This window comes from Mixophyes fleayi, chromosome 8, assembly GCF_038048845.1.
Source record: "Mixophyes fleayi isolate aMixFle1 chromosome 8, aMixFle1.hap1, whole genome shotgun sequence".
NCBI classification, from domain to species: domain Eukaryota; kingdom Metazoa; phylum Chordata; class Amphibia; order Anura; family Limnodynastidae; genus Mixophyes; species Mixophyes fleayi.
In genome coordinates, this window is record NC_134409.1 from 24,635,820 (window position 1) to 24,660,745 (window position 24,926).

The following is a 24,926-nucleotide window of genomic DNA, read 5'->3' on the forward strand; positions in this document are numbered from 1 at the left end:
TACGAGGCTTGCAGCGCAGGACACGCCCGTTCTACGTCATCACGACGACGTTACGCACCGCCCCACCCCCGTGCCCTCAGTAAAGATGGCCGCCCTGTGTTGCGGTAAGCCGGGTCACTGCGCTGGGGCTGCAGAAGTCACTGTTATATGTTGGCGGTGTTAGAGGCCGGTACCGTGTAATACCAGTACTGGGGGTGGAGGGAGGAGAGGCGGTGTCAGTGTTTGTTTCTCCTTTGTGTGTGATTTGATGGTCCTGTCTTGTATCACAGGCTACCACAAGGACGCCGGGTGACATGTGTCAGTGACACCGCACTGTTTAGCTCCCATTAAATGACTTGTAGGTGCCAGCCTGTGACTACATACACCTTACAGCAGTATTATCACACCTGTTTCTACAGACAGAAATCCTGAAAACATGACCTGTAGGCAGGCGCAGGCTGGCAGGCTTCAGCCTGGGGGGCGCACAGGCGGCCGCATCACATGACACGCGATGCGGTCGCGTCGTTGTGATGCAGCCGCATCGTGTGTCATGTGATACGGCCGCCTGTGCGCTGATGCGTTATTACGCGGAAATATTGCATCGGCTGGGCGACCGGTCGGCCTACCCACCGGACTTAATAGCGGTAAGACTGAGCGGCCCGGGGGGCCGCTGCCCCCTGTCCCAGCCCGCCTCTGCCTGTAGGTAGCTCTTGAGGACTGCATTATATGGCATTTCTTCATGCAGTGTTACATCATCAGCTATTTATATAGCGCTACTAATTCTGGAGCGCTGTACAGACATATCTAGTTTTTTTTTTATCTGTTACAGTTATTCTCAAGGCAATTCCTGGACATTTCCAAATTGCACAGGTGTCACGCTTAGAGCAGCGATTCCCATCCTTTGTGTTGTTGCACATATCTGCTGACAGATATGACCAATGTTAAAATAGTGTAATAAAACAAAATAATTGTTAAATATGGTGTGTGTGGTGTGTCAACCCCAAAGTTAATTACAGTCCGTCCTGTGACTTAAATATATTTCCCAAATAGTCCCAGATGCATGTCTTTCATTTATATTGTTTTGTTTTTCATTTTGGTCATAAGTCCTAGTTAAACTTTCAGATTTGTATTGTGAATCATACATGTCCTGGCACAGGTTGGCATTCAGTGTCTGGGAACCTCAACTGCATGTCTGAGATTGTTTTGTATGATTAATTATCATATCGCATTGATTAGAGCTCAAAGACAAAACTTTATTGATGGAGCAGTGTTTCCTGTTTTAGTCTGTGAGTAGAGAATACATTTCTAACCGGTTCACTGGTCACTAACATATTAATGGTACAATCGCAAGTGACCTACATTCAAACATATGGCTCGTTGCCATCAGAGTTTGCCATAAACTATTGTTTTTAAATATTTGCTATCATTTAAATATTTCTAAACAATAAAAAAGTATTTTAACACTTTTTTATTATTCAATTTTAGAAATTCAATTGATGAACACTTCTGTGTTATAAGGTCATTGTTCAAGGTTCACCATTCACAATTAACCATTAAAAAGTTGAACCTGTTTGACCTTCTGGATTTTAGCTTTATTATTTTAATAAATCAAAAATTGAGAAATTGCTACTATTTGCTTTGAAAATTAACGCAGCTCTGGTTATGGCAAATCTGTGTGATTTCTTTTTGAAACAACTGCATTACATGTTATAGCAAATAAGAAAAAACTTAACTATTTCATTTATTTTGTAATTAAATCACTTAACCTATCCTGTTTGACATATGTTCAACTTTTGAGTTTTACTTTTTGAGTAGACCTTGAACATGATCCCTTCCACCTTGTACAAAATGCTCTGCTCCTAAACTTCCTAGTCTGTTTACCTATGCTGAATTTTATTAAAGGACACATTCTTCTAATGAATAAATTAATTTGTTCAGCCCAGGCAACTGCAATAAATTGAGACATTTGGGAGCAGAGCTTTTTGTACCGCTTGGAAGGGTCTGTGAGACTCATCATATCTAAATTATGCTGACAAACCCAGCCTAGGACCTCTAACACACAAAGGTATCCCAAAACACTATTGGCCATTTATTAACTTTACTCCGGTCCAGATCTGCACTTACAAGAAAGCAACCAATCACACATAATGAGATAGCACACAAGGCATTGTATGGGATGATGAGTGGGGTTCCTTACTGGTGTATGATAGGGGCATGACAATGTTTTTAAATGGATAAAAATATAGATTTTGTTTTGTGGGATAAGATATTTAAATGGTGTATTAGGGGGAGTCTGTCTTTAGCTAGTTCTGCAAATGAGACTGAAACTCGGCAGTGCTTTTCCAGTTTAGTCTTTCAGCTGTTGTGATGCTTGCGTAGTAAGATCCATATTAGGCTGTTTTTAACATGGGCTGTTCTCTCCTGTAGGACATGCAATAAGATCTGAAAGGGAAGGAGGCATTGTATGACTACACCTTTAGCTCCTGTGTCTGGGATAGTGCATGTTTAATAGACTGACAAGTCATTTAGATTAGTGAATGGCTCTTCGTGCTGGTCTAAGGTTATTAATGGGCTCTGGGCTCATAAGCAGACGACCGGGATTCAGCTCGCTGTCTGTGACACACAGGAGGGACAATACCAGCGTCACCACAAGTCACAAGGATCGCAGGACACAAGGTAACTGAATCTTTACTGTTCCTTTTAATGCAGTTTCTTTTTTAATGGGAACATTTGTTATAACCAAAGAGTCTCTTCATGTTGACTATAACAATGGTATCCCCTATACACTGCAGTATTGTAAGAGCAGCTGGCACACATGTTAAAATCTTGCACTGAATATTCTTGGACTGTACTTCTAGTTAAAACAAGATTATAAACTGGATTTTCTCTTTTATTTGCACAATAAGAATTTAACTATCTGTAACACTGGTACCTTGATGCTTGGGGACTTGTAGACTGTGCTCTCCTTGCCTAGGCCGTGGGTATCAATAGGGCTCTCATCTGACTCTTACTGTACCTACTGTAAGGAAGTGCCCTGCAGTTATTTATATCAGTTCATCTATCATGGTAATGACTATCAATGTATTATGTTTGGCAGCAAAATATTTTTATTTACTGTCCAAATTATTTTCTTCTTTGATCAACCCTTTTCTTGTAGATCTGAACAGCTTTGCTTTCCGATCACACACTTGTGGGGAGTTGTGTTTAGCGCACGTGGGGCAGGAAGTGACGCTGTGCGGCTGGCTCCAGTATCGGAGGTGAGTGCAGGTTATCTGATTTGTGGTGTTTTTGTTGTTATGTATCACTGCTAGCATTAAAACTAGCAAACTACAGCACAGGGACACACACACACATTTAATCAGTATTATCCACATCACAAGCCATGGTCATGAGGGCTCTCTGTACATAACAACTTGCCCGACTTCATCTGCACAAATGGATTATATTCTACAGTGTATATTCTACAATGATTCACAAGTAATCGTCCAGGTTTTATATAATTATATATATTACTGGTTAAAAAGCCCTGATTGTAGTAATATTTTTCTGTTTGATCTCTGCTTAAATCTATAATAATGACACACTGACAGAACTGACACTTTTTCCTTTTTACTTGAGTCAGTCTTTTGTAACTAATATCAAAGCCATTTAAATAAACATTAATGTTTCATTGTGATCCCTGACAACCAACTGATTTGCTGGCTGTCTTGATGAGACTCGTGTTAATTACATTGTAGATGCTGCTAGCAGTTTGCTATCAGTGTTGTGTGTTTTCTTATCTATAAAACCACTGAACACACAGAGTTCTGGAAGTACAATTTCAATACTTTGCCTAAATTTGGCCACATGCCGTGTGATATTGGCAGGGTTGGTGGGCAGTTGGCCCAATACTGTGGCTTCAAAGTGATCAATTGGGCATGTTGATAAATGTGGCCGAGGGTGTGGTTCTGACTGGACTGATAGTGCCCCCGATATTAAAATTTAATTTTTTAAATACACTTTTTGCAGAGGTCCGATGTGCAATTTGGTCACTTTTAGATCCGTTCAGGCAGACATGTTCTCCTATGTGGAGCAGCTTACATTTAGTGCACGGTTCATTTTAAGTGAAAGTTATGTCCTACTAATAATATGTATCCATCTCTTCTATAGACATGATAAGTTTCTAGTACTGCGAGATTTTCATGGGCTGACCCAGGTTATTCTTACTCCGGATGAGGTATGTTACAACCTATTCATCTGTTAATCAGGGGAAGGGGAGTTTACATAATGAATGTGAATGTATTCATTGGCTAAACAGCTGTTCAGGAGAGAGCTGTATATTTAAGAGATTGTATGTATGAACTTTACTTCATGTAGAGATTACTTTGACAGGGGGGCATTTAAATGCTCAGATTGGCTATGTATTGGCCTAGCCCAGTGTTGGCTAAGCTCTGACACTCCAGGGGGTAAATGTATCAAGCTGAGAGTTTTCCGGCGGGTTTCAAAAACCAATCAGATTGTAACTATCATTTATTTAGCACGTGCTACAAAATGAAAGCTAGAATCTTATTGGTTGCTGTAGGCAACATCTTCCGCTGGAAAACTCTCAGCTTGATACATTTACCCTCAAGTGTTCGGAAACTACAAGTCCCAGCATACCCTTCCAGCAATAAGCTGCTATATATTGGCAAAGCATGCTGGGACTTGTAGTTTCACAATACCTGTAGTGTCACAGGTTAGCCAACACTGGCCTAGCCCCACATGGACACACAGGAGATGGCTGAACTGAAGAACTCTGCACTGTTATCATTTGTTAAGCTCTGGCTTCTGGTTACTCTGGTCACTTCATCTCTCTGTGTGTGCCTAGCTTTGATGAATGAATACATTATGTACTCTGACCTTAAGCACATCTAACAAGGTGATGTGGATTATTTCCTGCGGCTCAGATGACTTGCGGCACTCGGCAACATCATCATAGCTTCTTAATGCAACCTTTAGCCCTAAAAGGCGACTAATGTATGCGACTAAAATCGTGAGGGTTGTGCATTATTCCTACAAGTCTGATATACAACTAATGCACAATTGGAAACCTTGAATGACTTGTTAATGAATGTGCTCTATTCTCTTCATCATAGTCATTTATTAGGACTTCTCATCTCTGTTTGGCAGGATGCTTCCCAGCTGCAGAAACTGAGTGAGGTCCCATTGGAGTCGGTGCTGCTGGTGAAGGGGGCAGTCATCCCTCGGCCATCTGGGCAAGAGAATCCTGTGAGTGTTTCTACTTCCTCATTTCAGGCAGCGTAACCGCGGCAACATAATTGTTCTTTATTCACTTCTAATTCCTAGAGTCTCTTCCAGACACAGCCAGGCACAGCCAGCATACATATAATATTAATAATCTAACATCAGTGGCGGCTCATATTTTGCTAGACGTTTGTTTGGTCATATCCTTCTTCTATAAATGCTTTTTTTGTTTTGTTTTTTTTCCAGAATATGCCCACAGGAGCAATTGAGGTTCAGGCAAAGCAAGTTCACGTACTGAACCCCTGTAAGAAGCTGCCATTTGAGATTAAAGAACCTGTAAAGGTGATTTTGTTTTTTCTATCCTAAAACTGTTCTGTAAAATTGTCAGTTTAATAAGACGCAGAATGATATGTTGTCCTTGGTAAAGGGTCACCACTCCACCAGCTGGACAGTGGGGTAAAGAGAGCATATATAAAATTGGGAATATAAAAGGCAGACTAAATAGATGCAGATGTGAAAACAAAGGATAAGGAGGGTCCAATCTAGTGAACATTGGTTGTTTGAGTGATGGCACAGTGGTTAGCATTGTCTCCTACCCAACCTGGGTGGAGTTTGGATAATCTATATGTGTATGATTCCCTCCGTATCCACCAGTTACCTTCCACTGTTCAAAAAAGAAATCTGTCTGGTTAAATGACCTCTAAACCTCAGAAGTGAAATGTTCAGGTATGAACCATGTAGGTTCTTTTCAAATAGTGGAATTACTTGTTTTTTAATTGGCTTCTAAATAAATTGTCACTAGTGTGTGTGTGACTGTGACAGGGGGAATTTGGTTGTAATCTCCATTGTGATGGCGGCTGTAAGTGAGTAAACAGTCTCTGTGCAGCGCTGCGTTATTTGTTTCCCGCTGTATAAATAAAGTTTAACGTTTGTGTAGCGGCTCACGCTGAGCAATGTGTAATCCGTTGGTCGCTACTTACAGAAAACGGAATCTCTGAGGATGCAATATCGCTATCTGGATATCCGCAGTGCACAGCTCCAGTACAACCTCAGGCTGAGGTCCACAATGGTAATGAGGATGAGGGAATATCTGTGTAACCAGCATGGTAAGGACGCATTTGATTAGGTTCAATAACTACATCCTGTGTTTGGTCGGCAATGATGATAATCTATAATGGATGAGGCTGATTTGCTGCCTGTATCTGCCACACTGAATTAAAACAAAGAATTACAGGATTGTATGTTGAAGTATCGGGCATAAATCTTCAGTTGTGGAAGTTACACAACATGTTTTACAAAGCTGACACTGACAGGTGTGTGTGTCATGCATTATACTTACTTAGTAAATGTCTATAAAATGGCTTTTGTCGTTCCTAGTAGTAATGTGTTTTGGAAGTTGTGCTATTTCTGTGTGCTAAGCGATAATCAAACAGCAATAATGCTGCTGTAGATTGTAGCGTACATGCGTGAGCATACAATGCCAGGCTGCTCTGGAACTAGGGGTGGGCAGTATACTGGTACCATCGTAGTGTCGCGGTTATAGAAAGTGATGGGAAGGGGCTATGCTAACTGTTCATTACCTCAGTGTTACATGTGCCATTGTCCCTCCCTCCCACCAAAAATAAATACATGACTAAAGCTTAGCCTCTATGTCCGCTACGCAAGGTTTCCCAAGCCCTCCGGCAGCAGATCATCCAATATCTCCCGCTGCTTCCTATGTGATCTTTGTAGGCTCCATTTTTGTGTAGCAGAGTGAGTGTTGGTCTCCGGATAATGCCAGACACAGAAGTAAGTTTATGCACATAGAAACAATAACTATAGTGTGTGAGTGATAGTGTAGGAGATGAAAGCTTAGACGACAGCTTTATCTACCACCCTTATAGAGACTCCATCACCCAGACCACCAGAACCTGGACAGAAGAGATTATTATCACGTGTGATATATTGGTGTAAACTGTCTATAGTGAATAATCAGGTCAACATGTCAAAATACATTGCAATGCCACTAGAGGGAGCTGTCGCACATTTTTATATTTTATTTATACAACACCAACAAATAATTGCATTCTTCTTTGTTTCAGGGTTTGTGGATGTTGAAACTCCCACTTTATTCAAAAGAACTCCAGGGGTATGTATCTACTAGAGTGCCTTTGGTTTTATCTTTGATCGGTGGCGCTGGGGTTAAGTACACTGTGTCTGTAATAATTCCAGCTGAAGACCTGGGTTCGAATCCCGTCATCTCCAGGTCACACATTAATTTCACATTTATTGTACTAATAGGCAGAAATAATAATTTCTGGAAGCTGCATTCTCCTTGCGTGCAGTTGTTCTGTCTGCCCGCAGTATCAGTCTTCCTATAGTAATGTACTGGAGATCTCTGTCTGGCTCTGTACAGTGTAAACCGAGCTGGATCGTTCCTCTCCACACACTAATAATGAAATTGTTAAAGTTACATTTTGTTTTACAAATAAATAAATAAATGTGTGCAAATTATTTATTTTATATATAAGTGTGTGCATGTTTATATCTATGTTGAATTGTTTTTGTTTGCTATGCACAAAACTTCCACTTTTCCTCTTTACAAGCTTCAGTAAATCTACTTCTAACATTTTGGGGTAGATGTATTAAACCTCCTATTAAGGGAATGTAGAGGTGTTGCCCATAGCAACCAATCAGTTTTTCACTATAATTTATCCAGTACATTCTAGGGAATGATAGCTGGATTCTGATTGGTTGCTATGGGCAACACATGCACTTTACCTTTTTATAGAAGTGTTGATAAATCTACCCCCAGGGTCTATGAGTAAATTGCCTGTATCAGAGCAACCAAACTCTGCCAATTTTAATTTTACTTGTTAAATATTTTAAATGGCCACAAAGCTAAAAGCTGATTTGTAGCACAGTCCCTGACGATCTTCTTCATCATGAATGGATAGATGCTTTATAAGTTGCTCAGGTGTGTATTGGTGAATTGTATTTTAGGTAAATATTGCACATATGTTTTCCAGTGCTTTAACTGAAAATGTAAATGTGTTTGAATATAAATATTAAAGCTTTTATATTCAGTTATCATATTAGAGGAATTTCTAACTTTCACTGATATTTTGTAAAATCTTTAGAACTTATTGATTTGTTTCTGTTGTTAGGGTGCCAAGGAGTTTGTGGTGCCAACCCAGGAACATGGCAAGTTTTACTCCTTACCCCAAAGCCCGCAGCAGTTTAAACAGCTTCTTATGGTTGGTGGTTTGGACAGGTGAGAGTGGGCAGCATGGAAGCAGTAAGATATATTAACACTGCGGGGGCCAGGTCCTCCTAGAAGAAATGAAGAACAAAAAATATCAAGGTCAATTTTGTTATCGCCAAAAAAGAAAATGTCACACGCAGTAAATATATCTTGAACCTGCACTACCACCTAGTAAAAGGTAGTGGTGCATGGCTCCGCCCCTCCAGTTTGAGCCCCTTGCATCCATTTTTTTTACTGGCCCCTCTAGTTATTCCCTGCAGACAAGGAGCAAACATTAGGGAACCCAAATTCAATACAAATGCGTTCATTCATTTCTGACCAGATAGGTTTCATAATTGAGCAATTCCCAAACACCCAGTAGTTCAGCAACTATCACTAGTTCGTCTTCTCATTTCATGTAATCTGCCAGTTGTATCCCAACATCCATATCAACAATCCATAACAAGAAGACGATGTTATTTCTATTTGGTGTTTTCTTCTATGCATTTTTGAATGAGGTTACAATTCACACGTTGCTCCAGCAATGTGAGATTAAGTGATGGAACCGGACGAGTCCACCGAGTCACCTTTGCATTCCTCAATCGCAAGTTTCTAAAGAAATGTTTTGGAATCCGAAACCAGAAAATAGTTTGTTTATTTGCAGATACTTCCAGGTGGCCCGTTGCTATCGGGATGAAGGCTCTAGACCAGACAGGCAGCCTGAATTCACACAGGTAATGTATTAATCTTCATGTTTATCACGTTTGTGCTGTGTATGTGACCTAAAAGTGAGTGTGGTTTATGTTCCACTTACTGAGCTGAATAAGAGGTGAAATGTTCTGCAGCCGTCTGGTAAGCATGTGATCAAGCGCATATTAGCATTTTTAGGGTGGCGCTGTGTTTAGCAATGCTGGGGTCATGGTTTCCATTTCGACCAGGGTACTATCTGTGTGGAGTTCGTATGTTCTTCCCGTGTTCACATGGGTTTCCTCTGGGTGCTCCGGTTTCCTCCCAGAGTCCAAAAACAAACTGGTAGGTTAACTGGCTGCTGACAATATTTTGTGTTTGTGTGGCAGAGGAGATAGACTGTAGCTGGGGCAGGGACTGATGTAACCTTCTGTGTAATATGTGTACTATATAAATAAGTCTGTACACAATTACTACTAATCAGATATTTAATTGCAGGGATCTGTTGGACCATGTGCCCAAACAAGACTGTGTAATAGAGCATTTCATGACAGTCTTTAATTTGGGTAATAAAACCCCTCTCTGAACTAGCAGATCCTTCTTAGGAACCCTGTGTTTCATCTCCAAGCTGACTCTTGCAGGCTTGTTATTTTTCAGAGCTCACAGTCTGATGTTTGGACATAACATGCTGCTGGCCTGGGACGGGGCCGCGCGCTCACGCCGCTGGCCTGGGACGGGGCCTCGCTCGCGCCGCTGGCCTGGGACGGGGCCTCGCTCGCGCCGCTGGCCTGGGACGGGGCCGCGCTCGCGCCGCTGGCCTGGGACGGGGCCGCGCTCGCGCCGCTGGCCTGGGACGGGGCCTCGCTCGCGCCGCTGGCCTGGGACGGGACCGCACTCGCGCCGCTGTCCTGGGACGGGACCGCGCTCGCGCCGCTGGCCTGGGACAGGACCGCACTAGCGCCGCTAGCCTGGGACGGGACCGCGCTCGCGCCGCTGGCCTTGGACGGGACCGCGCTCGCACCGCTGGCCTTGGACGGGGCCTCGCTCGCGCCGCTGGCCTGGGACGGGACCGCGCTCGCGCCGCTGGCCTGGGACGGGACCGCGCTCGCGCCGCTGGCCTGGGACGGGACCGCACTCGCGCCGCTGGCCTGGGACGGGACCGCGCTCGCGCCGCTGGCCTGGGACAGGACCGCACTAGCGCCGCTGGCCTGGGACGGGACCGCGCTCGCGCCGCTGGCCTTGGACGGGACCGCGCTCGCACCGCTGGCCTTGGACGGGGCCTCGCTCGCACCGCTGGCCTGGGACGGGGCCTCGCTCGCACCGCTGGCCTGGGACGGGGCCTCGCTCGCACCGCTGGCCTGGGACGGGGCCTCGCGCTCGCGCCGCTGGCCTGGGACGGGCCATGTTGACAAGCTCTATCTGCAGAAGTTTCTATCTCCAAACACCAGACTGTGAGCTGAACCTCAGAAGCCGGCTGGGGTTCATTTCATGGAGTTCTTCCTTAATATTCATACCTTGATATTTTATCTTTTCTCTCATTGTTTAGTAACAAGCCTCCTGCGTATCGCTGCATGTAACTCTCAGAACGTACTCTGTCTCTAGGTTGACATTGAGATGTCCTTTGTAGACCAGTTGGGGATCCAGCGGCTGGTGGAGGGGTTGTTGCGTTATTCCTGGCCTGAAGAGAAAGGACCTCTACCTGATCCATTTCCAGTCATGACCTACGCAGAGGCGATGAGCAGCTACGGCGTTGACAAACCTGACACTCGCTTCCAGATGAAGGTGCGACACTTGTTATACTACTTTCTAGTTACCTTATGAGTGTCCTCTGCTAAGCTGGACATGAGCGACAGGATCAGTTCTGACACGTACCCACTGGGGCCTGTCCATGCGGCTGGCAGAGGACTACTCACATGCACTCACAGCATTCATTTGCTTGTCTAGGAGTTGGACCCTTAGTGGTCTGTTGTCTTCATCATTCTCTATTTTCCTATTTATTGTTTTCATGTTTCTCTTGCCTGCCTGTGAGATATGACCAGCTTGTATATTCCCGGCCTCATCCACTATGTATTCCACTAAAAATATTCCAGCGTTGTGCCTGACAGCGTGTCGGGGCCATCAAAGGCCTCATTGGCCGGGAGCAGTGCACACTGGGACAAGGAGGCCATATTGACACTTCACTGACGCGACAAGATTGTGGCAGCCTGATATCCTACTAGTGTATACCAGAGAACAGCTTGTTGAGTTACAGCTCCTAGAATACCTCACCAGCCAAGTTGTCTACTCTTACTAGTGACTGACCAGATGCAGCAGTGTCTGCTGTTACCGATGCAGGGATGACGTGCAGTATTACGCTGTGTAGTGATGGGCTCTGTGCAGGCTCAGTAGTATGATAGATGTGTCATCTATTTCCTCAGATCACTGATGTGACGTCACATATGAAGGCTGCACAGCTGCAGTTTGTTCAGGAAGCTCTCGGTAAACCCCAGGGGTGTGTGAAAGCCATCCGAGTGCCGGACGGAGCGGTGAGTGCGACGTACAACTGTGTACTTGTGGTATTGGAGGTATTTTACTATATTATGTATCATTTCCTAGCTCACTGCCACATTTCTGTGCTATGATGGGAGAATGGTTGGGTCACCCCATTGCTGCGGTCTGATAAATCCGCTCTTATCTCAGTCCGAGATGAACGCTCTGATGTCATAGAAACGGCTGTACCTTTAGTTACAGTTTTAAAGTTTTGTTCTGTGATTGCTCCAGGACTTTCCATACTTTAACATGAGTTCTCATTGCATCTTCCACTCAGTTATTAGAACAATAAAGAGACTGACTGTGTTCCTTCATAGGGCTAGATTTACTAAACTGCGGGTTTGAGAAAGTGGAGATGTTGCTTATAGCAACCAATCAGATTCTAGCTGTCATTTTGTAGAATGTACTAAATAAATAACTAGAATCTGATTGGTTGCTATAGGCAACATCTCCACTTTTTCAAACCCACAGTTTAGTAAATATACCCCAAAGTGTGTATGGGGGAGATGGCTTTTAATGATGACCTTAAATGACTCTCTTGCTGTCTTCCTCTCTTTGTCTTACAGAAGTATTTTAAGAGTAAAGCATTGGATGCGATGCAGGATATGATCCGGGAGCAGTATAAGCAGGTACAGAAGGGGACAGGGGGTTGTGTTATGTAAGATACTGATAATCTGTAGGAGCATTAACCGCCCCATAGAAGAACGTTGCGGGTATTGGGGTAGAAGAGGTATTACAGTGTTGTCACAGTTAATATAAGTGTAGAATATAGTTCATATATATTTTACGTTTCTAAAATCAATTGTCTTGTTCTATGTTTTTTTAATTATCAACTTTCAGTGCCTGATATTTACAGGGAATCAATATAGCCGTGTAGCCAGGACACATCAGCTGCGGTTTATCTGCGGTTCCCTTGTCCTCAGCCAGGGAGTGTTGTAGTTACCTGGAAACCTAAATTATAGATGGGATTATATATGTCTTACTGTATATGTATAAACGTAATAGAGGTTGTCCAGCAGTCCCTCCACCATATGAAGGCTGAATACATTATACTCCGATATCACTGGTAACTGCTAATATCAGTAATAATTTGTGTACGGCCTAATTCCTTATAATACACATTTTCCTAATGAGGTGATGACATCATAACTCACTGATTATAAGCAGCAACATCGCCATTTGCAGAAGTTCTTTCCAAGACTGTATTTATTCACATCACTGGTGTGTAATAATAATAATGTGGTGAATAACACAGGATATAATTGTGGTCACTGTGAGACCAGACGGATCCTGGAAGTCTCTTCTCAGTAAATATCTCAGTGAGGACCAGCAGAGAGATCTGGCGGGAGCTACCGGGGCAAAGGCTGAAGATCTCCTCCTACTGGCAGCGGGACAACATGACACGGCGGTGAGTACACGCTCTACTCTTACTGTACAACGCTCTTCACTGCGCTCTGCAGCCACGGACCACGTACATAGTGATGTTATTGACACAGATTTCTTTACATTTTGTGAAATCTTTCATATGAGAAATGATAAATCAATTTTTGTTTGGTTTTTTTTAATTGTTTTTTCTACTTTTTATAAAGCCCCTCAAGTTTTTTTTTTTTAACATTTATGTAGTAATATTACCAGCAGGGAGACCAACCTTGACCCAGATAGCAACGTGTTCGCTCTCTTTCCTCGTTTATAAATACAAATAACTAATACCATGAAAAGTTCTATGTTTAAATTTTCTTAAATTCCCAGTTTCAGGTATGAAGGTAAAATAGATTTAGTGTTACCCTGGCATCCACTGCAGTTCTCCCAAACAGTCAGTTTAGCCATATCCTACACGTTGTTCTAATAGGGATCTGATGCAGGTGAGAAGGCTGCAGTCAGTTGAGCTGCTGTGACATATCTGTCCCTGAGTTTTACACCCACACAGTGCATTCCTGCTGGGTATGTCTGAGTCTCTCATCATCATCAGCCACCAGTTCTGCAGAGCTGTACAGAGAATGTAATGTAATTAGTTACTGTGCCCTAATAATATAATAAACAAAAAAAAATGACCACTACACAACTATACCTGGAATGTATTTAGTATTGTATTGGAACATGGTGCTGGCTAGTTGTGACTTATATTATAGTGCTACCACTTATTAATACTGTTTTTATTTTAATTTACCCCCACCAATAAAATAAAAATATTTTTTACCATCCCATAGTGCACTGCTTTAGGGAAGCTGCGTCTGGAAGCTGCCTCTCGACTGGAAGAATGTGGGGTGTCTCTGCGTGACCCCAATACTTTCCATTTCCTGTGGGTTGTGGACTTTCCACTCTTCCTCCCTAAAGAAGACAAAGCGGAGGGTCTGGAATCAGCGCATCATCCGTTCACTGCTCCTCACCCGGAGGACATGCAGCTTCTACACACAGACCCACCTAAGGTGTACCTACCTGTACCTACCTACCTGCCTTATCCTACTACAATATATATAAATCACTATGTGTCAGTATATACATAAAGCAGAATGTTGTGCACATTGTAGCTGTATTGGGATAAGCTCCCCTGCCAGCGTCAAGGCATCTCCTGCAGGTGAGCCCCAAAGCTAGAGATACAGAAACATATATTCAGGGTGTTGCATTTAAAACCTTCCCTCAATCTCCATTTTCTAAAGCCTGCAGCACCTGAAGGGAGTGGTGACTCCCAAACAAACAGACTAAATTTAGTAAAAGAGGAGAAGTCGCTTCTTTAAATGAATGAAATGTGTACAAGTGATTTTATGGGCCGGTTCTTCTACCTGCTGCCAGCACCAGGGATTGGGAAGCTGTTCGGAAGCTTCTGGAGTGGTGATTCCTCTTCCAGTTTTTCTCTAATCTTTTTCTGGTTCCAAAGCCGGATGGATCGTTTCGACTGATTTTAAATCTCAGATCCCTCAACAAACAAGTTAAGGTCCTGGGATATAAGATGGACATTGAAATGGGCAAGATCTTACACCCCTAGAAATAAAAGATGCTTCCCCCTATATTCCCATATGCTAGGGGTATCATATGTATCATATCACATGTGTGGATTTGCAATGTGCACTATCGGTTTCGGGCTTTGACCTAGCTACTGCCCCAAGGGGCTTCACTAAAATTGTGGCCATCATGGCTGGTCTCTTGTGTTCTCTTGGTGTCACAGTCGTAATTGGACGACCTGTTGCTAAAGAAGCCTTTGGAACCTGCCCTTTGACAGAACATTCAGCTGACTGTCCAGATTCTGGAGAGACGTGGCTGGATTCTCAGTCTCCCCAAGTCTTCGTTGATTCCAGCACTTTCTCGGCTTGACTTTGGACACAGCGTTTCAGAAATTGCTCAGTCCAGAGGAGTCCTTTTTATCCAGAACAAGACCGAGTCATTACTGTCCAAAAAGAAACGGTCTCTCCTTAGGTGCAGGACCTTCTTCTGGGGCCATGGGGTCTGTGTTACAGGTGCTGCTTTTCGCACAGTTTCATGCAGTGTGAACTTCTCAGGAAATGGTCCAAATCCATCCATCAGCTGGACGGACAAATCATCACTTTGTGCATGGCCACACGTCAGGTGCTCACTGGGTGGTTTAAAGAGACCAATGTAGCAAAAGGTCAGTCGTTCCAGAGCTGTGAATGGACCTCAGTCACCACCGATGACAGTCTGTCTGGGTGGGGAGCTCTCACAGAGGACAGTCTGTCTGGGTGGGGAGCTCTCACAGAGGACAGTCTGTCTGGGTGGGGAGCTCTCACAGAGGACAGTCTGTCTGGGTGGGGAGCTCTCACAGAGGACAGTCTGTCTGGGTGGGGAGCTCTCACAGAGGACAGTCTGTCTGGGTGGGGAGCTCTCACAGAGGACAGTCTGTCTGGGTGGGGAGCTCTCACAGAGGACAGTCTGTCTGGGTGGGGAGCTCTCACAGAGGACAGTCTGTCTGGGTGGGGAGCTCTCACAGAGGACAGTCTGTCTGGGTGGGGAGCTCTCACAGAGGACAGTCTGTCTGGGTGGGGAGCTCTCACAGAGGACAGTCTGTCTGGGTGGGGAGCTCTCACAGAGGACAGTCTGTCTGGGTGGGGAGCTCTCACAGAGGACAGTCTGTCTGGGTGGGGAGCTCTCACAGAGGACAGTCTGTCTGGGTGGGGAGCTCTCACAGAGGACAGTCTGTCTGGGTGGGGAGCTCTCACAGAGGACAGTCTGTCTGGGTGGGGAGCTCTCACAGAGGACAGTCTGTCTGGGTGGGGAGCTCTCACAGAGGACAGTCTGTCTGGGTGGGGAGCTCTCACAGAGGACAGTCTGTCTGGGTGGGGAGCTCTCACAGAGGACAGTCTGTCTGGGTGGGGAGCTCTCACAGAGGACAGTCTGTCTGGGTGGGGAGCTCCCACAGAGGACAGTCTGTCTGGGTGGGGAGCTCTCACAGAGGACAGTCTGTCTGGGTGGGGAGCTCTCACAGAGGACAGTCTGTCTGGGTGGGGAGCTCTCACAGAGGACAGTCTGTCTGGGTGGGGAGCTCTCACAGAGGACAGTCTGTCTGGGTGGGGAGCTCTCACAGAGGACAGTCTGTCTGGGTGGGGAGCTCTCACAGAGGACAGTCTGTCTGGGTGGGGAGCTCTCACAGAGGACAGTCTGTCTGGGTGGGGAGCTCTCACAGAGGACAGTCTGTCTGGGTGGGGAGCTCTCACAGAGGACAGTCTGTCTGGGTGGGGAGCTCTCACAGAGGACAGTCTGTCTGGGTGGGGAGCTCTCACAGAGGACAGTCTGTCTGGGTGGGGAGCTCTCACAGAGGACAGTCTGTCTGGGTGGGGAGCTCTCACAGAGGACAGTCTGTCTGGGTGGGGAGCTCTCACAGAGGACAGTCTGTCTGGGTGGGGAGCTCCCACAGAGGACAGTCTGTCTGGGTGGGGAGCTCTCACAGAGGACAGTCTGTCTGGGTGGGGAGCTCTCACAGAGGACAGTCTGTCTGGGTGGGGAGCTCTCACAGAGGACAGTCTGTCTGGGTGGGGAGCTCTCACAGGGATTTTGATCTCACTTTGAGTCCTTTTTGCCCATCAATATCCTAGAGCCACCTGATTTTGTAGGAGCGCCCTGGAGCTCACTCCTACAAGATCAGGTGGTTCTAGTCCAGTATGAAAATGTAACAGCGTAACCTACCTGAAACAACATGAGGGCGTATCATGTCCTGGTTGGCCACATACATTCTGGGGGTGGAGATCTGGGAGACTGATTACCTTACAGTATCCTTCTGGGACGTTGCCAGCTGAGCTTATCCCGATATAGTTATATTGTACACAAAATTCTCCTATTTTTGTTATATGCTGACACATAGTGATTTGCATATTGTTTGTTTGTTTGAGTGCTGGATTATATTCTTGTTCTCACTACTCGGGGGGCATTGGTTCTTACAGAAAGGACAGGATACATTCTTATAAATCCTGGTTCTTCCCAAAAAGATGGCTCCATTTACTACGTATATGTGACAGGTGCTGTGTAAGTGTAACACTGAGAATCTCGCCCTCTGTGACCCTGTCTTTGTCTCCTTCAGGTCCGCAGTCAGCACTATGACCTGGTATTAAATGGTAATGAAGTAGGAGGCGGCTCAATTCGTATTCACAATTCACAGCTTCAGCGTTGGATCCTGCAAGACATCCTTAAGGTGAGAGATCATTATTATTATTATTATTATTATCCTTTATTTGTTAGGCGCCACAAGGTTTCCGCAGCGCCGTACACAGTAGACTATACAGGGTGAAACAATACAGAACAATAAACAAAATACGAATACTTCAGAAACTCCAGGCAGGCTGATGCAGTAAACACGGAGCAGAAGAACAGGTGAGGAGACAGGAGGGAAGAGGGCCCTGCTCATGTGAGCTTACATCCTAAGGGAGGGAAAACAGAACAGGCACAGGGGGAGCCAGATGAGGCAAGGGGGGAGAGCGAGTGAAGGAGATGGGGGTTAAGTACATAGTTGGTAGGCTTTAAGGAAGAGGTGAGTTTTGAGTGCACGTTTGAAGGAGCACAGAGTAGGAGAGAGACGGATGGAACGAGGGAGGTCCTTCCAGAGAAGGGGGGCTGCACGGGAAAAGTCTTGGATTCTGGAGTGGGAAGAGGTGACGAGAGTGGAGGAGAGGCGTCGATCGTTGGCTGAGCGCAGGGAGCGGGCAGGAGTGTGAATGGAGAGGAGGTTAGAGATGTAGGGGGCAGTAGAGTGGGAGAGAGCCTTGTAAGTGGTGGTGAGGAGTTTGATAAGGATTCTGTAGGGAAAGGGAGCCAGTGTAAGGCGAGGCAGAGAGGGCAGGCAGAGGAGGAGCGGCGTGAGAGGAAGATGAGTCTTGCGGCAGCATTGAGTACAGAGCGGAGGGGGGAGAGATGTGAGTGGGGGGAGGCCAGTGAGGAGGAGGTTGCAGTAATCCAGGCCGGAGATGATGAGTGCATGGATCATTGTATCTCCCATAAACACAGTGATTCCTGGGAGTGCTGCATATAATCTTACATGGCACCGCTGCATCATGCGAAGATTGTTGAGAGATTTTGTACAAGTTTTTAATCCTTTATTTTGCAAGCATTGAAAATTTCAAGGAAACATTTTTTTTTCTATTCATACGCCATCGAGTGATCAATATTGGTACTTCTGAAACAACTGACTACTGTAAACACACATTTAGATGTTGCTTGAGAGCACCTCTGCCGAGGAAAGGATAAATATGTAAACGTTATTACATTGCCAACATTTTGTGTCACCCAATGTTATGATTGCAGCAGTACTAGACTAGGACACTGCATAGCTCTGAATAAAAGGTTTAGTGCAACAATCAAAAAGTTTGTTATTATTGTATATAAATACAGTTCTATTCATGTAACAAGAAATGTTCTCTTGTGAATACATTGTTTATAAGAATCTTTCATTGTTTACAAGGAACTTTTGTTACTTCTTAGTTGTGAATTTTAAATTTTTCCCAAAGTAGTCAGTTTTTCATCTATGTGAATATGAGAAATCCTACATCAATCTTAAGATTCTAATAAGTGTTTTTTTTATATACATAGAAATAACCGTGACAAAGTTTAATAATCTGTAATTTCTGATCTGGAGGGAAGGGGGTGTAGGCAGTTTGTGAATTATATATTTTCAAAATTATGGAATAAGTTGTGTGTTTCTGTCTGCAGGAAGAGGTGTTTCTTCTGTCGCACCTACTAGAGGCCCTGGACTCGGGAGCGCCCCCACATGGTGGAATTGCTTTAGGTAGGTTGGTGAATTTGTGCTCTGGCAAAATTGTGAAACTTGGATGATTCTACAAAAACCATGTTGAACAATCGTCTCTCTCTTTTCATAGTTCCATTCATTATTGGTGGAGATATACCCAAATATAACTAAATGTACTGTAGATTGTCAAATAGGGGTGGGATCCCCCCTTATAGGCAGAGCTGCTCTTGCAACAAAAGGAGCGCGCAGTTCCTTCATTTGTAAATATCAATTGAATCTGCCATCACAACCTTCCCTGGCAGTGAATCCCATATCTTGACTGCTCTTACTGTAAAGAACCCCTTTCTTTTCTGGTTGTGAAACTTGTGTAGCATTTCTCTCAATGGTAATATTGTGTGTTTTCTAGATGTTCAGCAAACTGTAAACTACCTGAAATACACACAGGTATATACATCCAAATGGCAAAATTGTTTTTCCTTTATACTTTTTCCGTCTTAGCAGCCTGTAGACACATTACTGGTCACCTGGAATTCCTTGTAAATACACCCATCACGGTATCCACATCTGTGTTACTGTACAGTTCATATCACGAAGGAAGATGTTTTCAGTGCGGAGGGAACCTGAATGGGCTCTTAAAATATCTTTGATGGAATGTATAGTATTTATTACTCCATGTTCTATTATTTGCTTAGGATGTAAAAATGTCCTTTTATTTATTTTCCATGGTTTGTTAGGAAATCATTGTGTCTAAAGAGAACTATAAAATGATCTGATTTCTTATGTGAAGCTGATGTATGCTATAAAGTGACATTTTATTGTGGTGTTAAATATATAAACATACCCACTATTAGTTCTGTATATACCCCTCTAAGTATATATAGGACATGTTTGGGGGAAAATGACCCTGAAATATTAGGCACACTTTGTTCTGTGTCATTAATTTCTACATTTCAGTCTTTCCCACCTAAGGAATTTATTTGCAATTTTAGGATTGGATCGACTCATTGCAGTTATCGTTGGAGCCCAGAGTATACGCGATGTTATCGCTTTCCCTAAATCATTCCGGGGTCATGACCTTATGAGTAACGCACCCGACTTTGTATCGGCTGAGGAGCTGCAGCCGTATCACATCCAGGTCACGTCTAAGGAATGAGGCTGGTTCTAGCCGCTGGATGTTACACCCATGAACAAAGGTGATCAGGTTTACTGGGAATGATATCCACTTGTACACGTCATACGTGAAGAACATTTACTAACAGGGTTTAGCTGTATCACTGATTATTATAGCAGCCCTGCATCAGGGGCATTAATGTAATATGGTCAACTGGGGGCAACAATGTAAAACTCTAAAGCTGCTTTGGAGTTTGTATCGTCTCCTGGCTGATAACGCTAAATAATACGGTCTGCTTTGTTGGTTAGTGGGGTGTCCTGTCCTTTTACCTGTCTGTCCCATCATGTCTTCATCTGTATGATTAGTGACCTATCACTTGTTGGATGCATATCTGTGCACTTACCTGTTGATCTTATATTACTGTAAATAATCTACGTGGGTCCTTGCTGCTGGTTCATGTTATTTAAATTCTTTTCTTATAACATTATTAACTAGATCCATTTATACTGGTTTTGTACTTTTTCCTAATAAAAAATGCTTAGAAGAAAGCCATTGGAAAAGCATAATTGACAGCAGCAATACACGGCTATGGATTCTATTGTCTAACCTAGCCGCACAGAGGTGCAAACCTGCTCTGCCCACCCCTAGAGACCGCAGTGGTGGGGGCTGTTCTGTGGGATGAACCAACATTGGAACATACAGCTCATTAATTCACTAGTGATGATCACTATATTCTACGAATATTGGTTTAGTCACGACTGTATGCAGATAATATACATAAATGTGTTTGCTCTCTGTGGTCAGCACTGATATGCAATAAAAGACCAACACTGGATTTAGCAATGACTTTTTTTTTAATTTATTACTGATCGTATTGTGATGGATTAATAAAAGATCAGGTTGCATACAATACAACACTGACAGTCCAAGGGTGCGGACGGCCCATAGACAAAATTATAAATTTAAAAAAAAAAAATATTTAGCACTTTTTCCGGCAGCAATATGTCAAAACGTTTTGATCAAATATGTAAATATGCATTTTTATAAACATTTGTATTTTCACACCAACATATTTTATACATACAAAACACGCACATGGATCAGGCAGCCGAGGCTTAAGCCTTGTAATGTTTCCAGGAGGGGGTTTTCTCCTGGCTGGCGTCCCAGGGCCCCCGTTATACTAAAATAATACAAGTTCTTTAAAAGAAATAAAGTGTAAAAGTGGCAGCAGCCCAAAAGAAAGTTCTGTCGCAGGGGGCAGAATGGTAAGAAGCTGGCCGGGCACGTCGGTGACGGAGGAGAACCTCCATCCAGGAGGGGTGGGAAGTCCTCTTCTTGCGCTCGTCTGCTTCCTGTTTGATCGTCTTGTGCTCTTGTTGTGCTCTCTTCCCTGGTGTTATGTGCTCTCCTTGGGTGCCGGTAAGACTGGGCTGGAAGCCTGCGCCCCCTGCGGGGACTGTGCGGGGGGCTGGGTGCCTGTGGCGGTTTTAATAGAGTTCAGGGTTTTGCTAAACCAGGAGTTTTTGGCAGCTTGGATTTCATTGAGCAGCGCTCCGCGCTGGTGCTCCAGCTCCTGCAGAGGGAAGGAAGGGGCAGAGATGTAACCTTACTACCACCACTCTGGGTAATCATCAACACACGTACATGAGCTCACTGATGTCTTTAAACCATGACATGAGGATTGGCCTAGTTTTGTGTCAGTGGGGGTGTATACTGTGGTACGCCATACCGCCACTACTTCTACCGCCTTCATTGTAAAACTAGCACATTCCAGTCACTAATAATTTCCATATCACTGCTACTAAATTTCCACTGTGACCACTAGTTAGAAATATAGCTTTTGCCTTTCGGAAACTAATGATTAACATGATGTACTGTGGAATTGTAAATATTTAGATACTTTGAGGTGAAGGGGAATAGAAAGTTCATCAAGTTCTATCTTTTTTATTCAAGCTGTGTTGGAGTAAAACAGGACAGGGAACTGTACTCATAGGGTAAAGAGTTTCCAGTTTAGATGACCTTCGTTGCCTTGTGCATTCTGTCCTGTAACTCTTACTATACAGTGTCACTAGGTGATGATGCAGCTTTACATAGTAAGAAGCCGAGGACATAAAGCCTATTCCCACATGTAACGTGATCAATGTCACCAGGTCCTCTGAGGTCATGTTATTGCTTTACTACACAATGCTCCATAAATGAACATTGTTCACTCAGAAGAGACCTTTAAATCCAGGGTGCTCTGTAGGCACTATGGTCTCTCCCCAGCTACCTTCCTCCAGAGACCACAGCAGAAGGGATGTGAGGTATAGAGGAAGCCGGATGGTCCTGGAGAGAGCACAGCCCATAGACAGAGAGCGCAGCCCATAGACAGAGAGCACAGCCCATAGACAGAGAGCACAGCCCATAGACAGAGAGCACAGCCCATAGACAGAGAGCACAGCCCATAGACAGAGAGCACAGCCCATAGACAGAGAGCACAGCCCATAGACAGAGAGCTGCATTTAATGATCTCTTCCAAGTAAACAGGGTGAAAGGGGATCACATCGCTCCAGCCAACTACATTTATAAAGCAATACAATGACATCATAGTACGGGGCACTGATTCCTCTTTACACTATAGATTGGGTCATCGCTGCCTCCTTCCAGTGACTGCTCCTATACACAGATTACACAGTGATGGAATAATCGCAGGGTTTTGTTTGTGTCTGATGTTTTTAAACATGTAAAGAAAGTAAAGATATAGATCTGTCGCTGTACAGTGTTGGTAACAGGACCAGTTATTCACTTAGTCACCAAGGGTTTTTGTTTTATTAACCTTAGCTGTTCCGACATTGAAGTTATCACAATACAGTTGTAGAAGATGGTTGTTTAGGCTCAGACACACAGAGTGAAACACACAGAGTGAAACACACACACACACACACACTGCTTCCATGTGATCAGAGAATTAGAGCTTTAGTCCTTGGAAAAATAACTATATCTGCACTAAGATAAAGGCCCAGATTTCTTGAGTCTCTTCAGAGAGGGCTGTGATACATTGTAATGGATTTCAAATAAGGTCTTATGGGTATAACTTGGTACAATGACAATATAAGAGTCATTAGGACCTGTACCTGTATTTTGCACTTGGCCTCTACAAGCTGCAGTTTAGTCTGTGCCAGCTCCAGCTCCATCTCCCGCAGGTGTTTCATGAGCGAGTCCTTCTCGTCGTCCTCTCCTCTGTCACCCGGCTTGTTGCTGGAGCCTTGTGCTGACCCTTCTTTGCTGAAGATCTCACTGCAGTTACTGCAGGACATCACCTTGGCCTGAAACAGTGTGGGGAGCAATAAGAGTCAGAATCCCATTTATACATAGATATAGAGGACAGCCTGTCAGTGGTGATGCTGCGCTATATGATGATATCATTTCTCACCTTGACTATCTCCAGTTCCTCCCGACTGGCAGTCTGTTGTTTCTCCAGCCGCGTGCTCAGCTGGGAACATATCTAGCGGACAGAAGAGGAGATTCAGGGGCAGTGTAATAACATTCTGAACATAGCCCTCAGACGTATAATAGCCATATTCTATGCATAAAAGTTTTTCCAAGAAGTCTACAATCCCTCAGTCTTAAAGCCCGTTATATTTCGCTGTACTGCAAACAATAGGTACGACGGGGTCAATGTGTTAAGGTAAGTATGGAGAAAAGAGTGGCGCATGTCTCCATATCTGCCTCCTCTCTGTGGCCGCCAACCAGGGGTGTATCCAGAGGAGCTGGGGCAGAGTGAGATTAATCACTAACATGGGGCAAGTTCCTCCATTCTCTATGACCTCTGAGGAGGCAGAGGGCAGGTCTGATCTGTGTTTGAGCACAGCCATGGAATAAGTAAATATTGATAAATCTTTATTTAATAAGGCGCCACAAAATCTGCTGTGCTGCAATAATCAGCAAAATATAAATAGAACAATATACAATTTTTTGGGGCAAGTCAGCCGGTGCTGTGAGTTCTAAAGGTGGGGAGCAGGGTGGGCAAAGTCATGATAACGGGAGTGTGAGACCGATAGGAGAGGCCAAGGTGACTGACAGAATGGAGTGTAGGGGAGTATTTCTGGATGACGAGGTCGGAGATGGAGGCATTACAGAGAGTGTTGTAGGTGTGAGGTGCCAACGGAGGCACATCGGAAGAGGATTGGTTGGAACATATAGAGCCACATGAGATCTATGTCCGTTACTACATAGAACTGCCTGGGTACAGGAGTAAATGGAAGGAGTCACATCAGAGTGTGAGCAGATTACTGAGTACAGGGGATGTGCACACACACATAGTCCACATCCATTATCCAGGGTTAAACATGTAACTTGACATTTTATTTTTGTAACACTGATAACATGAATATACTCAGCATATCGAATATCTCTCTCCCTATCCCCAATGATCGTGCCCCTTTAATAACATCTCTGACATACCTGTTTGTACTCGGCTATAATAGCTGTTGTCTTTTTAATTTCTTGTTCTGCCTTCTCTAATTGTTTCCGGAAAACCTCCTTTAGCTGTGGGGAAAAGAGTAACTTCATTAGATAATCCGTTTACATGTGTCAGATGCACAAAGATATAGGTGAACTCTGGATAGACAGTACGGACTCTTCAGTCACTTGAAACTGTGATACTACCGTTTATATGTGAATTATGGCATCAGTTTAGTGGTCACTGGGCATAATACTGTCACAACATTATAATGAATAAGATAACGTAATTACTGTCTACTGTGTAGTTATCTCCCACTTCTCTGCCCTCTGTAAAGCACTTAGCCTGTGGCCTTCCTCCGTTATATGACCTTACATAATTCATAGAGTGATATCACAGCATTCATGGTACAAGTGTGTAACAACAGATGAGCCAGCTAGTAATACTTCAGTGTTCTGTGTACAATACATTGGTAACAGTGTTACATAGTTGACATTTATGTGTGCTAATCCTAGGTGTTTGTGAGACACTTATATCACATTGCAGTCTT

The 24,926-nt window shown here is 44.1% G+C and overlaps 2 protein-coding genes and 1 non-coding gene across 7 annotated transcripts in view; 2 read left to right on the forward strand and 1 right to left on the reverse strand.

Annotated features, from left to right (window-relative positions):
* Nucleotides 1–4: 4 nt before the first annotated feature.
* DARS2 (aspartyl-tRNA synthetase 2, mitochondrial) lies at nt 5–20,774 on the forward strand. Its single transcript, XM_075182163.1, has 19 exons — nt 5–104; nt 2,407–2,655; nt 3,137–3,236; nt 4,129–4,195; nt 5,128–5,226; nt 5,449–5,544; nt 6,185–6,308; nt 7,284–7,330; nt 8,349–8,455; nt 9,090–9,159; nt 10,715–10,894; nt 11,530–11,637; nt 12,208–12,270; nt 12,897–13,049; nt 13,849–14,067; nt 17,166–17,276; nt 18,788–18,863; nt 19,814–20,017; nt 20,478–20,774. The coding sequence occupies exons 2-18, from the start codon at nt 2,517–2,519 to the stop codon at nt 19,975–19,977; spliced, it is 1,923 nt and encodes a 640-aa protein (XP_075038264.1). The 5' UTR covers nt 5–104; nt 2,407–2,516; the 3' UTR covers nt 19,978–20,017; nt 20,478–20,774.
* LOC142100555 (small Cajal body-specific RNA 3) lies at nt 7,498–7,632 on the forward strand. Its single transcript, XR_012678853.1, has one exon.
* Nucleotides 20,771–24,926, reverse strand: part of RABGAP1L (RAB GTPase activating protein 1 like) — a 244,643-nt gene continuing 240,487 nt past the window's right edge. For all 5 annotated transcript variants that reach the window (XM_075182154.1, XM_075182156.1, XM_075182157.1 and 2 more), the window contains 4 exons: nt 24,379–24,462; nt 23,348–23,419; nt 23,049–23,240; nt 20,771–21,508 (listed from right to left, as the gene is read on the reverse strand). In XM_075182154.1, coding sequence (XP_075038255.1) covers nt 21,332–21,508; nt 23,049–23,240; nt 23,348–23,419; nt 24,379–24,462 — 525 coding nt within the window. In that variant the 3' untranslated portion in view covers nt 20,771–21,331. The remainder of the gene's footprint in view (nt 21,509–23,048; nt 23,241–23,347; nt 23,420–24,378; nt 24,463–24,926) is intronic.

Coding starts and splice junctions, on each gene's coding strand:
- DARS2 (XM_075182163.1), top strand. CDS start 2,517: ATGGCTCTTCGTGCTGGTCTAAGGTTATTAATGGGCTCTGGGCTCATA. Junction 5,227..5,448: donor CATCTGGGCAAGAGAATCCT/GTGAGTGTTTCT, acceptor TTTTTTTTCCAG/AATATGCCCACAGGAGCAAT. Junction 12,271..12,896: donor TCCGGGAGCAGTATAAGCAG/GTACAGAAGGGG, acceptor TGAATAACACAG/GATATAATTGTGGTCACTGT.